Below are 18,011 nucleotides of genomic sequence, written 5' to 3'. Positions count from 1 at the left end.
TTCACAAAGACAGGCTTGCTAAATCCTTTTACAAGCACCTTCCAACACAAAACAATACTCCAGGATCCACTCTGCAGAGACAAGAGCCCAGAACACTGAAATGATCGGAGCTACCCCTATGCTAGCTGGTCACTCATTACCTAGTGGCCAAAGAGCTAGCAAATTTAACTTTGATATCATACCCTCAAGCTAAACATATAAATTAATCCTGTGTATTCTGCTGTTAATTCCCATAATGTCTGAAAATAAAATTTTAAAAAATCACTGTGGAATAATAATTATAAACTGGGTAAAGACAAGCAAACGCTGCTCTCAAAATTATTGTGGGAAACAGTAACTATAAATATGGATGAGAGAATCAACATGAAGTTTGACATAAATAGCCTCATTGAGAATTATTTTCCTATTGGATTTGGAGGTCACCAAAATATGTACACAGTTACTTAGAAATAGAACACCCACTAAGTCAAACAAAAACAAGGACTTACAGTGCCAGTTTTTCAGTAATGACACGCGAGGTGCCTATTTTTTTTTTTGTGTTAATCCTTCCTCCTCCTAACATGAAAAATGAAACTTCTCTTCCCTCAAAGAAAAACAAAATCCAATAATAACCCGCAAAAGTTCAGTCTTGGCAAGAAAACTTAGTAAAGGCTTCAGCTTAAGAAGTCTCCTTGAACCAAATTACCCAAGTGGCTAAAAGATTATGCAGCTGCTAACTTCACTAGTTGGTATATAGCTTCCCAATAAATACACCTAAAAAATCATTTCATAATTTGTGGATTTGTCCTATTGCATGAAAAAACAAAACATGTTTCTGGATGTGCATAATAGTCAGATTCTGTTTTTTATCATCTCTCCACAGATAAGCAATACCTCGAGGTGCTTGCACAACAGCTTTTTGAGTGAAGAGAGATGTATTTCTGAAAAAATCACATTCCATTGAGCATTCAAGAGCATTTCGCTCTTGCTCTTTTATACTTCTGAAAATATCATTAGCAACCTACATAATCCTTATAATATTTTATATTCCAAACAAATATTTTCATTTAAAGATCAAGGTAGGGAAGTAGTAGAGCTGTAAGGAAGTTAGCAGAAGACTCTTTTTTCAGCTTCAGTTTTGCTAAGTACTGAACTCAGCAAAGTGCATATTCCAGCTGTGTAAAGTATTTATCTTGAAAGAAACACAAGAGGATGTGGGCTTTAAGCCAGTAAAATACTCAATCATCTGGAATATCACAGGACAGACCAACCAAACAGGTTTCACAACTGCCAGGGCACGAAGGCAGCAACAAATACTTAACTCAGTTGCCGCAGCTTCTTATAACGGAATCAAACTTCAGTAGATTTTCTATATTACCACTTCTTTCTCCTGCCAAATAATTCCTTTCTGAATCTCCAAGGAGTCTTACTATTCATCAGATCCATCATAAAATCTGGAGATAAAACTGGAAAAAGGGTGTTAACACTGAGTAACATATTTTGCGGCTGATACATGTATTCACAATCAACTTTCATTTTTTCCTTTCTTGAAAAGCAGAAGGATGTCATAATCTTAAATGCCAAGAAGGCAAGGTGATATGGGAAAATTATATTTAGGAAGCACACACTAATGCACATAGCAAAAAAAAAAAAAAATATATATATCCACATAGTAATGCTATTTACATTAGCTTTAAAACTCCTTGAAAGATTTGGGAGTCACTGCAGGCAGTTATGTTATAATATCAACTCAACAGTCAGAACAGTCACAAATATTAATACCTAGTAGGGAAAGAATGCCAAAAGAAGAAACTATCACTATTTGATGCATTCGTTCCTTGAATATTCCATGAAGTTTCTTGCAGTCTAACTCAGAATGGACATAGTTACCACAAAGAAGGTACAGAGGACAACCAGAGAACAGATTTGCTAACTTAAGAGCAGAAACTAACAAGACTGGAACTTTTCAAAGAAGCCGGGGAGCAAAACCAGAAAGAAAGAGGAAAGAAAGGAAAGAGCTTAAAAAAAATATAGCAAATCCAAACCCAGATGAACAAGGCAGGCAATATATACAGACAACAGTTACTTCTCATAGAACAAAAATTGCCATTGTCAGATTAAAAAAAAACAAAAACAAAAAAAAAAAAACAAAAAAAAAAAAAAAAAAAACAAAAAAACAAACAACAACAACAAAAAAAAAAAAAAAAACAAAAACACAAAAAAAAACCAAAAAAAAAAACCACCAAAAAAAAAACCAAAAACAAAACCAAGCAGCAGGCATACAACAAAGGAAACATTTTTGCTCCTGCAGTGCAAACTTAAATCATGGAACTCCTTGCCTGCTGTCACAGACTGCCGTGGAGCCTGACAGGACAGCTGGATTTCAACCCAGGTAAGTTAAATCCCTTTCTGAAAAGGAGTTATTTGACAACACTTGGGGAAACTTTCGTAGAAGGCTATGCAATTTAAAGGTTCTCTGTGTCTGACTTACAGAAGCTCAGTATTTCTGTGAGGGTCACTGACTGGCCAGTTTTATTCTGGAGGTCTGAAGGCATAGTGCATGGCTCTGTAGGACTGCACAGATGCTGACACAACTCTAAACCTAGGTATCCTCACAAAATCTGAAGCTTGCATCTCAGTAATAACAGGACTTAACTACTGACTACATTAATTTGTTTCATGGGGAAACAATCAGGTTTTGCAGAAGTGCTTATCAATTTATGGGGTTTTGTTTGTTTAAAAAAAACCCTAACTTTCCATTTACTTGACATCATTTTAGAAGCAGAAGCAAACTTCTGAGAGACCAAATTCCATTTTACAGATTTGGATCTCACCATAAATCCTCCCTCCTAAATTTCTCTGAGAAGCACAAATACAATTCTCACTGGAATAAATGAGGAGTTATGGAAGTATAAGACTTCATATTTAAAGAGCCAATATACCTTTAATGAAGTTTAACAGAACAGTATGACAAAATTTCTGCTGGCAGTACAACGTACAGCAGCATAAAAAATTCTACTGCACTGATAGTAGGGATTACCTGAACGATCTGTTTAGCTTCAGAAAAAAATGAACGCCTACGCTATTTTGATAAACAGTTGATAAATCAACTGTTTTAAGATGCCACTCCTACACGAAAAAGTGCCTGTTTTATAAGTACCCAAATCAAGCAAATTCAAATAGTAATTCAAATGTTAAAAATGGTATTTAATGCTTTTATATATTTTTTTTTTAAATTTCAACCTAAAGGCATATGTAGAAACTGGGATGGAAGTGAAATGCCCTCATAACACTTAACAGACATTTAAATTACTCAACACCTGTTTATATACAGCAAAAAACCAAAGTACTAGGTATAGAAAGAGATACAAGTTAAAGATAAATCTCCCCAAATCACAGGTTTTATTTTACTGTGGGACAACAGTGATAAGAAAGGTAAGAACTTGCCATACAACTGATTTAACTTTGATATCTGCCAAGAATCCAGACATAGGATTGATACACAGAAACTCTAACTCCCACTGATGCAGAACCTCATAGTCTCTGTCCATCTGCACTGTACTCAGCCCCTCTTGCACATCCCACAAAGGGGCAGGGGGATCAAGATTTATATCATTTAATATGCTTTAAAAAGAGAACTAGACCAACCAACCAACCAAGAAAATATCAAGCCACTAAAACATCATCTCCCCCAACCCATTCACTACTAAGAGTAACACTGCTGCCTTGTGTTTTATTCCATCTGTACAAATGCATTGTTGTTCAAGTGCCATTTTGATTTACAAAGGGACAAGAGAAGTGTTTGTCAAAATATCATAGATTCCTTTGGGAACATTAAACATTCAAGAAGACATTGCAAAACTGATGTTCAACCCAGCAACACAGTCTCAGAGCTCTATAATGACTCATCAAGAGCAGTGACAAAAGTAGGCATGCAAAGGAGTTTTTATTGTAAAACAGTCTTGAAGTCTCAAGGTGCATTGACAACTCTGGCTTCTCATAGCATCAGAGAAGCTCTGGAGTGTCAGTGAGGAGGAGTTGTGACAGCATAATGCATATTTCACTGACAAATGATTTGGAAGCTGTCAGAAAGCTGGTGGAGAAAAAAAAAAAACCACATTATCTGCAGTGCCATTTTAGTAAATTTAAAATGATTACCATTCCCAGGGAGATTTGGTATATGCTGCATTAAGGGACAAGAGTAAAATTAAATGAACCAACAGAATAAAGAATTACATTGTTGCTGTGCTGTAGCAATGCAAACAGTATAAGAATAAACAAATTTTAACCTGCTGTATTTCAACTACACAGAGAAGGCACAAACCAGAAAAAATAGCACTATGTACAGTTATCAATATTGTATGAGAATATAAAAAATGGAAATTCTTAGGTGTATGGAACTAAAGGAAATCAGTAGATTCTGTGAATTTGTGAGTTTAATTTACTTAGACCAGAGACCAATGTGTCTCTTGGATTACAAAGGAAAAAGAATGGCAAAAAAATGTACTTTTACAAGACTTGTAATTTTTCACTTCTCAATTAGACCTGAAAAAATAAATGCTAAACAAATTTCTTGAACATGGCCTTAACATTTTTATCTTTCATCCTGCAATCTGGAGACAAACAAAAGTTGGTAAGACTTAGACGAACACCCCATCAGTTCATGGGAAAATGAGTTGTGTCATGCTGGCTAGGGTGCAGAAGATGGCATCTTCAACCAGCTTAGCAACAGAAGCTATAGCTTAAAGGGCAAACTCAAAAATTCTGTATGAGTGAATCAGGAAATCTCTCAGCATACAAAGAAGATTTGGCTATGTAAACAGGAAATATCCTGCTGTGTCTAAACGCCTCTTCACAAAATGAAATATTTTGGATTTCTCATTTGACCTTAGGCTCCCAAACAGCACAAAGATGCAACAGCTGTAAGCTCATGTAGCAAAAAGCCAACCATACTGACTGTATTGGTGAGAAAACTCTGTTAAGTCAATTGCCAAGCTTACATTTATGCCTACAAGAACCAGCTTAGACACACCTCTACGTTCTTATGTCAGTTTCCAATTAAACCAGTCATGGTAGTAGACAACAACACACTGTATACACAAGAACTGTGAGAATTTTAAGGTTCTTTAAGTAGTTCAGACTATCTCTATCTCAACAGGATAACAAAGCTAAGCTATTAAACCCACTTTCCTTGACATTAAGGATCTTTGAAAAATGTTAAGTTTGCTACCTTTACATACCTGTAAGACAGCAACTTGAACTGAACATATTTAATGTCTGTATATAGGAAAAGAAACAGTATTACCATCTTCAACTATTTGGTTTTGTTTCAATGTATATTTCCACAGGCATGTACCTACACTAAAATAATACAGACTAGTGTTCAAAACTAAGAAAGATAAAAGAAAAAACCCAAAACAACAAAAGCAGACACCAAAAACATCCCCCCAAGACAGTTACTACAGCATAGCACCTCCATTTTGAATCACTATGCTGATACCAAAGTAAAGAGTACCAGGAGGAAACATCTGAGGCCTTATTTGCAAGTATTTTAAACATGAAAAACATTAAAGTAAAATGTCTTAAGGATGTACTCTTCACAGATTTCAAAGTTTCACTAACACATGTACATTCAAGGAATGTAACTTCATGACTTGCAAATAGACTGAAAGCATTTCTTTTTAAGGCAAGAAAAAAACAATGTGATCAACAAACCCTGCTATCCTGAACAGGAGTTTCAGGATTTAATACTTTAAATCCAACAAGTATAAATGAACAAGACTTCAACATAGGGGGAAAAAAAATCCAAACAATTTAAAATTTTCCAGCAATGAAAAGTCCATTCTAGTATTAAGGAAGCATCTTACTAGCTTTGCAGTTACAGGTTTATAATCTTAATTTGTATAGCTTCTGCCAGCACGTGGATCTTCATACACCTTGGTCTTTTAGCAAAACCTCCCATCAACAATTTTTCCTTTTATAGAAATAAAAATATAAATATAAACACAAAAATATAAATATAAATAAATCTCTAACTTTCAGATTAAGTAATGGTGAAAAACATGTGCTACATGGTGTTCATGGTCTTCAAGGTGGTGAGGCATGTTTATATGCTCTTCAAATGTTCAAAAGGATCTTCTTCGTGCCTTCACAATTTTTCAGCATTCTCCAGAAAACGAGCAGCAGGACCAGACTCAACATCCATAAATGCAAAAACTATCCATAAAATCCTTTAATTGATACTTCTGGCATCTGTCAGCCTGCAAGCCCATGTTCACCTTATTAAATGTACTGATCTTCCCCTCCACCAGCCAACTACTTTTCATAGTCAGTGTTAGCTGCCCTGTAGGCATGCCACATTTGCTGTTTCTTGTCTTGCTGAAAATGTCCCCAAACAGATTATGCAAGGACAACAAAGAGTGATTTGCTGTGATTCTAACGATTTTCAACTCTCAAAAAAGAAAAGCATGTTTTCCAACACAGAAGTCTCACCACACTTCTTAAAAACAAAAAAGCAAGGGAATTCCCTCTAAGAACCAGAGTGAAGCACTGGCCATTGTCAAGAAGAAAATATGTTGAGAAGCTGCAGTGCATTCATTTCCTTGCTACTTCAGTTGGACTGACTTACATTAATAAATTTATCAAATTAAGGCAACAAGGTCTCATATCCAATCTGCACAAAAATAACCAGTCAGTAATTCCTATACAAAGATCCATGAGTCAAAAAACATCACATCAGGCATTCATGATGCTTACCATACTGCACTATTTTTCCTTAGTTTTAACCATCAGGCTTGGCCAATAATATGTTGAAACTGGGAGAGGGAAAAACAAAACAAAACAAAAAAAAAAACAGTAGAGGGGAAGAAGTAGTACTAGCCATAGTACATTTCAGTATCTGCACAAGGTTAATCAAAAATTAATATTCCCAAAGACTATTTTAACCCCACCTACTTTGCTGTGGCTTAAAACAACTCCTGTTTAACTAGATCTGACACCAATTGAAAGCAGCAATTCAGTTCCAGTGCATAACCACCCTCTGGCTGAAGTAACTTTTCCTAATACCCAATCTAGAGGTCAAATATTTTATAAATACTTTTTATTTACCCTAGAAGGTAAAATACAACACTTTATAATGAACAGATGTATTTTTACACATATATGTTTTAGCAGTATCTCTCAATGTTCTCATAACTTCTGTTTTCCCCAGAATAAGGGGATTTTACCACTCCTAGGGTAAAGCTCAAGTCTTATTTATTTTGAGGTTTCCCAGAAGGTAAGTGACATGGCTCTGCAGCTTCCCTGTATATGTAGGCTAACAGGTAACTCACACAAGGACCATGGAAAGGTATTTCGTTTTTTTCTTGAAGTATCATTATACAGCTTGCTTTAATGGCAGTGGTAGTTCTAGACATGAAAGGGTTCAAAAAGGGAACATTTTTTTGAAATTGATAACCTCAGGCTCAGAGCAATCTTTTTCAAAGCAGCAAGTTTCTTCTACATGCTCCCTGCAATTTATAAGTTTATTTAGGCTTAGAGGAAAATCACCCCTCTATAATATTCATGGATTTAAAATAACAGTTTATACAAATAGTAAATTCCACAGAAGATGAGTTCTTGTGTTCTCTCTACTTCTACTTCTCTCAACTCCTCCTCATCCTTTGTAAAAAAAGGTTAAAGGTAAATAAGACAGAAAAGGGTGAGAAGATGGAAGGAATGGACTTACAAAGGAATGTAAACTTTCTGAATAGCATGGTTCCAGAGCTCCAAAGGCTTTGAAAATACTGATAATCTAGGCAGGCTTTTGAACATCACATGTACCACCACAACATCACAAATCTCTCTGCTCTTCCATTTAAATATGGACTGCACTTTTAAGAACCGTGGCTTCTAAAAACTGATCTGCACATACTTACACTGACATTTAGCCACTTCTTGAAATTAATCTAATTATTACAGCAGAAGAAAAAAAGTTTAACTAAATTGATTTATCCCTTTTTGTGCACTTTCAATTACCAAAGAACTTAACTCAAAAGGAAATGTCTTTACTAGGAAACCCTATCTCCTGTATTGGTTGTTTTACCAAGGATTTGTGGGGTTTTTCTGTGCATGGTGGTGAGACAGTGGCAAAGGTGAGGACTTGGGGAAAAAGAACAAAGATGATTTTTATATTTGATAATTTTCTAGAAGCAACCAGGTTCTTACCCAGGTATTTTTGTGCAGAAAGCAGGAGGAAAGGGTCATCATAAAAAATTATATCCTTAACTGAAGTCTAAACAGGTCAGCTGAATGACCACCTCATCTAAGATCTACTATAAAAGAATTAAAAGCTTTTACAGCTTTTTAATAATTAATTCCCTGGTTCTTTTCCTAAGTTCACCTGTCCCCACGAACAACAAAACAATTCTCAGTCATTAAATGCCTAGACAGCAGCTGCTTGTTAGAAGAGGAACCAAAACATTCTCTTCCAAAGACAGAAGCACTGAAAGTACTTGGAGAAGAGCTTTACTGGGTTTACATGGCAAGGTAGAGCAGAGGAGGGCAGCAGAGGTGGATTCTGCGAGAAGACACCAGAAACTGATCTCATGTCAAACAGATGGTTCTACAGAATCAAATCACAGAATCATAGAATACCAGGCCGGAAGGGACCTCAAGTGTCATCTGGTCCCACCTCTTGGCAAAATACATAGATTCTTCTTATTGTTACCTGTTTTATTTTTCATTATGTTTATTTTACTTACAGGTTTTTATAGCAGAAAATTAATTCTAATGGTGATACCTTCTTTGATTTACATAATATCTTTCTGAGACCAAGAGTACCTTTGTAAACAGACACTATAACACACATCTGGCATGCAAACCTCTCTTCAATCAACTTGCAAATCAACTAACATGAGCAGTAGAACAAATTATGACCGAGGCATTGCAGGACCTTGTATCCTGCTTTAAATATTGAGCTAAAAGAAGATAAGATTTAAGACATACAGCATTTCCATACTGTTTTGCCATGTCTGAATTATATTAATCAAAACACCAGAGTGCAGTAACATGTTTAAGCTTTTGTGTCCTGTGAAATACAAGTTTGCATAATTCAGGAGAGGGAAGTGATTTAAATTGATAACTTCAAACTAATCTGAAAAACTACACTGTAACATAGCCTGGAGTTTATAACCTGCTGTGAATATATCTTTCTAATGAAAGCTATTTGCATTTCACAGGGTGCCAATGAGAGGTTACATTACTGCCCAACAGTACTTCAATTCCATATTAATACGGAAGAAGGTCAAGTTATTTTTCTTCAGTTTAAATATATACTTCATTGCTACTGCCTATAAGATCCTAAGACTTTTTCACCTTTAATCATACACATGAGGAATCCATAGCACCACATATTCAAAAGACCATAAGCACAGATTGGATTTAATGATTGATGTTCTCACAGAATACAGAAAGATAAAACTTATGAAGATTATTACACTAGTTTTGTTTTCCCTACTTTTATGAGCTCTTGAAAACTTAAAAGTCATTTTAAAAAGGCATAGAAAAGAGCTACTAAAATGACCAAGAAACCAGGGAACCTCTCAGAAGAGAAGATGTGAACAGCCTATTCAGTCCAGCAAAAGGATGTGATTATTCACCACGCAAATCCAAGTAAACAACAAGTTGAGTGAAAGGAAAATTAGCATAAACAAGTTTGAATTTCCAGATTAAATTTATTGTAATGAGTTATCCAACTCTCAGAGTAACAAGGCTCTAGAACAGCCTTCTAGCAGAAGGATAAAAATTGGTTTTAAAATGGAGCTTGATAAGTAGGGATTACATTATGTAATACTAACAGGAGACTGGATTTAATAAAGTAAATCCATTGTACCAAATTTCTCTATATTCCAGATTTACTTAAAATTACAGTTTTGAGAATATAGGAAAAATAGAAAGGCAAAGATATAGCACTGGCTTACTTATTCAGTAGGAAAAAGGACTGTATTGTCCTGTTTTTGTGGGTGTTTTTTTTTTTCTGTTTTTTTTTTTTTTTTTCCCCAGAGGATGAATATGAAGTTATTTACTATTACAGGAAACTGCAAATTGCTGTAGCACTTCTGCCCACAAAAACCCAAGAGATCTGGACAAGTTCAGTGACCACAGCATCATATTTTCCATTGTAGTAAAGACAATATTCCTGAAGCAGCTGGTCTCTTATTAATAGAATTCATTTATCTTATTCATAGCAAATGAAGCACACAGTAGACAACAAGCCAAGTGGCCCATTAAGAAACAGATTATATTTGACCTTTTAAAGAAATCAGTTTAAAAATCCTAATTAAAAAAAAAAAAATCACAATATTTTTTTCAAGCAGAGACATCATTTCATTTGATTTCATTTCATTTCATTTGAAACTCAAAACTGCTCCTTTGGTAGCCTGACATAATCCAATTACCAAGTTTCTCTAAAGAATACCAGTTTCAGTATTAAGGCTTAAGAACACCCAAGTTGAGTCATTCAACATCTTTGTTAATACAGTAATCATTACTGACAGTATGGAAATTCACTTGCAGGTACTACTGGTTCCAAATTAAACATCATGTGATGGCCATAAAATAATGCACTCTCTAACAGTCCACTACATCCTGATATTTGTTTTCTTCACATAAATTTGGCTAAAGATAATATGATACAGACTGCAGCTGCTTTAAGCACTAGAGGAAGCAATTAAGATCCTTCTCTGGCTACCAACCAGCTTACTGTTGGTATCTCTGCATAAAAGGCAGAACACTATTAGAAATGTTTTTGACAGTTACTTCCATAATCCATAGATAATGCAGACACCATCTGAGGTTACACAGGACCATACAAATGCCTATCAGAAGTAAGAGGACAGCAATGGAACAGATAACTTCAAAAGCAAAACCCAATGGCATTGAGTAAGTTTCAATTTTCTTTTAGTGGGAAAAAAGAACATGTAGTCTCTCCCTGTAAATGCTAGTTGTAGGACAGGGCTGAAGTAGGCATGATGACCACGTGTGCTCCATGAAGCTGCTGCTGACTGTCGTGAATGCTTACTTGCTAATTAAGTGTGACTCTGGAATATCCCAGAACAACACAGATCATATGGTCTAGTTTAGTTAGCATCACATCTTTATGTATGGCCATACTAAGAGGGAAATATTTTTTTTAATTGGGAATAATGCACTTAGGGACTAAGAAAGGTAAGTTACAGCTACATAAATAAAGGAGAATAACTGCTATCAAACTTCAGCAGTCAGTATTCAATGAACTCAGTCTTGCTTCACTTAGAATCTGGAAAAGACATTGCAAAGACATAATCTTATGAAAATACGTGAGGCAAATATATCTGGGAAAATGCATCTCTCTGGAAAGATACAAAGGTTTTGTTTTTTTAATGAAAAAATGAATCCCCAAAGAGATAAAAAGATCATAAATTCTTATGCTGCAATTTTGTCCTTTTTTTTTTTCCAGGGACCTAATCCCCAAAATGTCCCTAAATATAAACAGGTTCATCACTGTATTTTTTATTAGGTTTAGTAGAGAAGTGAATCATCCCTGAAAACCATGAAATATGCCAAACAACTTAAGAGTCTTTTTATGGGTGAAATTTCAATAAAACCCTGGTAAATAACATCCCCTTGCACCCCTTGCACCAGACAGTATTTCCACCTTGTGTCTGTTTCTCCTTGTGTCAAGTAATAAAATAAAACTAATGACTGCTACTAAATTACAAAATTCTAAAGATATCTCCTAAATCTTGTTTATATTACATGGATATATAACATCACATCTCTGCATTACTATTTGCATCATACTAAGATACTTGAAAAAGTATAGTATTAGTTAAAATAGCTGTAAACATACTGAACTTTCAACCCCTTAACCCAAAACTTAGTCAGCTCTCATCTTCAAATATGTGAATCTGACAGGACTTAAGATGGAGAGAGCCTCAAAAATCAGAGGGAGAAACAGAAGGCTTCTGCACACACTGAGCCGCAAGATCACCTGTACAAGATGAATGTCACTTTTCTGGATTGTTAAATACAAAATTCATTAACTTTGGCAAGTCAGCAGGCCTATTACGGAAATTAAAAGCATACAAGTAATTCTATAATGGAATTTCCTATATAATCTATAGGACAACACCCTAGAATAGGTCGCTTTTTCAGAAGATAGCTACAAAAAATTTCAAAGTACATGACTGGCAAAAAGTACAGGGAAAAAGAGACTTGATGTTTTCACTGAAAACAACCTAGAATGAACAAGAAGGAAAAATATAAATTCTGCCCTAGGAGTCATTCTACAGCTGGACCTCACAATGTGAAGCATTTAGGCATATGCACTATCAACATGCACGTGAAAGATCTATTAAATTAGGTGGCTGGAGAAATTATGAACTCAACAGTTACCTAATATCAAGAAGGTCAGTTGTAACAGGAAAGAATTTGTTCTATAAAGTTTTTTACCCTCTCAATTCCTAAGTTAACAACAATAAACCTCTTCTGGGTGCACTAAAAAACTATACGCTTCTACTTAAATGTGCCTATACACAGGGCTAAAGCTCTGTCAAAAGATAATTTTTTCATATAACAGGCATTATATCTTAAATGCATAAACGAAATATTTCAAGAGATAGTAATGCGTTTAGTACCTCAGCTGATTTGAAAAAGGAAGTGTAGTCCTAATACTACTACTAAATACTAATTGTAGGACAAGGCTGAAGCATGCACAATGGCCATACAGATAGGATACTAACCTAGCTAAACTGAAACATATAATTTGTGTTGTTCCGGGCTAGTCACAAAATCCTGCTTATTTAGAAAGACAACAAAACAGTGCAAAAATGCTAGGAAAAAGCTGCTGAGGATTTTATATTAATTCTAGCTTTATCAGTTCCTACTGTATTCACAATAGTCAACTGCTGCTTCCTGGAACACAGTATTATGGCTCTGCATGCCGTGGAATGCAGCAGTCTCCAGAATTAACATAGCAAAACCACATTGAAATAAAAACTCATTCTGGGACCATCCCAAATAAAGTGCAAAATAGTTGTATACTACATTGAGCATATTTGTTCTATCTTCAATTTATGTGGAATCTGCCAGGTATTTATAAACATTGCATTGTTACAGTAACTTGAATACTTGATCGTGAAAATATTAAAGTTTTGTAACATTTGTAATACAGAAGTTTAATTTTACCTGAAAAACCATGGACACGTTGTCATTTCATATAATAACACTTACATTTAGCAACCTTTAAAATAATATTGTGTTTTCTAACTGCATTGAGTCAGTTTCACTGTCTCTTCTCTAAGCATGGTCAGAGTGACATGTTCCAAAACTCATTTCCATTGAAGCTCTACAGCACAGTCCAGTTTTCTTTACCCCATCAGAATGGTTCCTACAAAATGATGTGTAAATAAAAATCCTAGATCATCTAGAGAAAAACTTGGTAAATAATGCCTGTTTTGTTTCTAGGCTTTAAGGTTATTAAATATTCAAAAATCAAATAACAGAGTTATCAATGAACTCAACTACTTCACAATTTGATTTTCAAACACATTTTAAGAAATTTGAAAAAAATAGAAGGCGTGTAGAAGTATTTTACACTTTACTGATTTTAAAGTTGAGTAGGAGCCACTAATTTGCTTAAACAAGTCAAATTTCTGTGCTCTAGGAATATACAATAGTGCTACTTGCTGTAACAGGTACACTGTCCTTGCAGCACCTACAACAGAGTCTTTAAGAGTATAAGCTTAGGATTTCTAAATTGTTGAGAAAAAATCCAGACATTTTCTCAGCCGCCCTAACACAGAAATTAAGTCAATATTCTATAGAAGAATGACACAGTCATAAAATCAAAGGATTGAAATGAACAAGAGGACAAAGATTTCTTACTATACCAAAACAAATTTCATTTGTCTAAGGCTAAAAGACACAACATTCTAGATTGGTATATAGGATACAATAAGCATTGTGTCAAATACAATAACATTTGAACTAAAAGTTTGGAAAAATCATGAGAACTTACAAATTAAGTAGTCATTACTTGAGATAGAAATATTGTTCTAAATCCTGCAAGGACTCATAAGTGTTCTCCCCAAAACTAATGGGATTACTCACTTCAGAATCAGGGTTCAAATCACTTCTCAAATACAATATTTGTTCTACTGCAATCTGTCTTTGACCATCATAAAATGGCTTGTGGTGGAAGAGACTTAAAGATCATCAAGTTCCAAACCCCCTCCCATGGGCAGGGACACCTCCCACTAGACCAGGTTGCTCAAGGCCCACCCAACCTGGCCTTGAACTTTTCCACAAAGGGGACATCCACAGTTTCTCTGGGCAACCTATTACAGAGTCTCATTAACCTCACAGTGAAGAATTTCTCCCTAATATCCAATCTAAACCTACCCACTGCATTACCCCTTGGTCTATTCACTGCATATCCTTGTAAAAAAGTCCCTCTCCAGCTCTTGTATGCCTCTCTTTAGTTACTGGAGAGCTGAAGGAAGGTTTTCCCAGAGCCTTCTCTTCTCCAGGCTTAAGAGCCTCAACCTCTCAGCTCATCTTCAGACAGCCTAAGAAGAAAGTTGTGTTTGTTCATATTTGATCTGGACCTAAAAGCAGTCAGCTCTCAGTGCTAGTCCAGGTCAAAAAAGTACTCATGTGGTATCCTCATCTGTCACTACTATTTTATTGGACAGGTTTGTAAGAGTAAGTTTTTACTACTTAGAACAAGCTCAGATTTTCTGTTACACGGAGAAAGCTTTTCAGCAACCAGAAAGGTTTAAAGTACAAATAAACTTTTTTGCCTGTAAAGAAAACTGTACCAATGAGTTTTCAGAGATACAGATAGACTGATATACACACACATACACACACATATATATACACACACACAAGCACTATTTCTGTATAATTGATCATCTCACATCCTGTGGGCATGGGTTCAAGAATTTATTCAATTTAATATAAATTCATATAATATGTTAGACTTGTAACCAGCTACTCACTAAAACTTAGATGTGTCTAGAAATAGATGCATTTATATGAAAAAAACACTCAAAAAGGCAACAGCTGCTTTATGTAAATGCAATGGTGTAAATATACTGTTGATGCCTGAACAAGTACAGTTCAACTCTACTGTTGGGCAAATAAAATCCTCACAATTTTTACCTCCTAGGTAAGGACACAAACTTTGGGTTTACACTTCAGGTCAGAAACAGCTCTTAAGAACTGCAGAGCTCAGAGCTCACCTGTTCCCTGTCCACATAACAAGCAGTACTGCTACCCCTAACCCTACAAAAACTGGCATACAACGTCAATGTGGCAGATATTTTTAAGGGTTAAAGCAATTCTTTCCTTTGATTATCTCATGTTGTACAAAGAGATGCTATAAGTTACTTCTCTGCTCTCTGTGAATGAAAACTTTGGGCAACAGGTGAGAGATCCAAAGTCAAAGAAGTAAAGATAAGAAGTAGGTAACAAGGTTTACAGGACGGGAGGACAAACCGAGTCTAGTGACGCTCCTGGGCAATTCCTAGCTTTCACTTTATGATCTTCAGGGCATGACTGCTGTTTCCATGCCCCAGAAAGCTGTCACTGCTCCACTCACCTTTAAAAGCGCTACACTGTTCGTGTTTACCTCTGCTCTCAGAACTTCCAAAATACATAAAAGTTAATCTACCACAAGAAGACGCGACAGTATGGGGGAAAGATATAAACTCTCCCTATAAATCCGCTTCATTATGTCGCTTTGCCCACTTATTACAAACACCTTCGTTATCTGAAGACACGCAACTAGCAACCAGCGTGCCAAAAAGAGACCCCGCCGCAACACTCCACGCCTTGTCCGTAGCGTACAGCGATCTACACTGCGACTTTCCGCCCCAGCCCCGACCCGGGCTCTGCCCGCATCCCCGGGCGGGACCACCTGGCCGGTCCGCGCCCCGGCGGCGGCGGCGCCCACGCGCTGCCCGCGGCCGCCGGCGGGGAGGGCGCGGCCGGGCCCCCGGGCCGGGGCAGGGCCCGCACCGCCCCCGCTCCCCCGGGACACCCACCCGGCCCCGCCGCGGGCGAGGCGAGGCACGGCGGCGGGGAGCGAGAAAGGGAGGGAGCAAGGCAGAGAAAGTTGAGGAGACGCCTTTCGGCGGCTGCCGGCAGGGGAGCCCGCGCCCGGCGCCCATTCAAACAAAAGAAGCCCCTTCTCCTGCCAGCCACCGCCGGTCCCACCGCCCGACTCACTTCGCAGGGCCCCGATGAGGAGGCTTCCGTCCTTAATCAGCTCCTTGATGAACTTGTTCGTCCTCTCCAGCTCGATCTCGTGACACTTGAGGCGCTCCCTGAAATCCGGGCTGTCCAAGTAGGAGTCACTGAACTCCAGCGTGGGCAGCCCCATGGCAGCGCTGGCGTCCGCAGCCCCCCGGCCGGCGGCGGAGGGAGGGAGGGAGGAACGGAGGGAGGGCCGCGCCGAGAGACGGAGCCGAGGGCAGAGGGGAAAGCGGGGAAGCGGCAAGACGAGGCGCGGCTGCCGCCTCTCCGGAGAGGCTTCCGACCCGCCGCACCGGCCCGCTGGCAGCGGAGGCGGCGCGCTCCGGCCGCTGTCACCCAGCTACATTGCTGCCCGCGGGGCACCGCGGGCTCCAAGCGCCGCCGCCGCTCCGCCGCTTCCGGCAGCGCTCGCTCTTCCTCCCTGCCCGGCGCTAACTCCAGTGCGAACCTCCCCCGGCCCGGCCGAGGAATTCCTCCTCCTCCCGGCGCGGCATGCTCACACGCCGGGGACGCGGCCCGGCAGTGCCCGCCCCTCGCTCGCCGCCCCTCCGCGCTCTGCCCTCCAGCGGCGGCGCGGCCTCGGGCCGCTCCGGCCCGGAGCGAAGCGGAGGGTCTGCGCGGCTCTGCGACATGCGGCGCTCGCCCTCCGCCTTACCAGGAGCTTTGGGACTGCCAGAGCAAAGTCGAGAGGGAGGATCCACCACCGGGGCATGGAGGCGCAGGGGCATTGCAAAGGGTGTGCGTGGAGGAGACCGGTTTGTGTCGGGGTGAAGTGGGGGAACAGCCGCGCTGCTGGGGCAGGAGCAATGCCAGTCCGGGGGCTCCTGCCTCTGCTGGAGGAGCCGCGGGAGCCGGGGCCGGAGGCAGCCAGCCCGAGCGGGCCTGCTCTGGCAGGGGATCATGCTGGCACCTTGGCCAGTGTGCCCCGTGTGCGCATCCGGCCTGCGGCGGGGCGGCGCCCCAGGGACGGGCAGAGACAAAGATGTTCTGCCATAGCATTTGGTTGCTGTGAAGGGGATACAGCTGAGCCAAATCCGTCCTAAAGATGAGCATCAAGCCTGGTTTCTGCAGCAAAGTTGGTTTGTACAAGTATGTGAGTGGGCTTTTCACAGTAAACAGAAACACTTTGGTTGATTCGCGTATGTTTATCTGGAGTGGTTTATCCAGATATACCATGTCAGTATGTAAGTATGCAAATGTACATAAGGAGAGCTCTCCGTAAACACACCTTTAAGTTGGAAACAAACATCAAGGCATAGGCATGAAAGTAATTGTACTTCATGAAGCTCACCACTTGCCAAAAATGGCTTTCAAGAAGACAGCCATGCACACACTCCCAGCAAATCATTTGTCACCATGTCTACACAGTTGAATATGGAAGTGTGGAAAGGTTCAATGCTCCTACATGCTGTAATTCCTTTATATAATTTGTGGTTTTCATACTTCTTAACTATTCATCAAAACTTACCTCTTTGTATTCACAATAGATTTTTGTGAGTATCAAAAATGAAGAAAAGATGCTGCCATTTCTACTAATACAGCCTGCAGAATTTCTTGAAGTGAAAAAATAATAATTCTCAGTTTTCACAAGGCTGAGACTTCCTCAGGATAGAGTTAGCTGTCAGTGTTGATACTAATAGACCCATTGAAGTCTCTTCTTTGATGTAGTTTTAGAATACAATAATGTCATCTCTTAACTCTTCCATACAATGTCAGAAATAAAGTTGTCTGTCATACAATAAAATATTAAT

At 38.6% G+C, this 18,011-nt stretch overlaps 1 protein-coding gene across 2 annotated transcripts in view; it reads right to left on the bottom strand.

Moving 5' to 3' along the window:
- Positions 1 to 17,166, bottom strand: part of ARHGAP42 (Rho GTPase activating protein 42) — a 144,045-nt gene extending 126,879 nt beyond the window's left edge. For both annotated transcript variants that reach the window (XM_053970798.1, XM_053970800.1), the window contains exon 1: positions 16,234 to 17,166. In XM_053970798.1, coding sequence (XP_053826773.1) covers positions 16,234 to 16,387 — 154 coding nt within the window. In that variant the 5' untranslated portion in view covers positions 16,388 to 17,166. The remainder of the gene's footprint in view (positions 1 to 16,233) is intronic.
- Between the last annotated feature and the right edge of the window lie 845 nt (positions 17,167 to 18,011).

The sequence above is a fragment of the Vidua macroura genome, chromosome 2 (genome assembly GCF_024509145.1).
Source record: "Vidua macroura isolate BioBank_ID:100142 chromosome 2, ASM2450914v1, whole genome shotgun sequence".
Taxonomy (NCBI): Eukaryota; Metazoa; Chordata; class Aves; order Passeriformes; family Viduidae; genus Vidua; species Vidua macroura.
The sequence above is the reverse complement of the archived record's forward strand: the minus strand, read 5'-3'. Positions and strand labels throughout refer to the sequence as shown.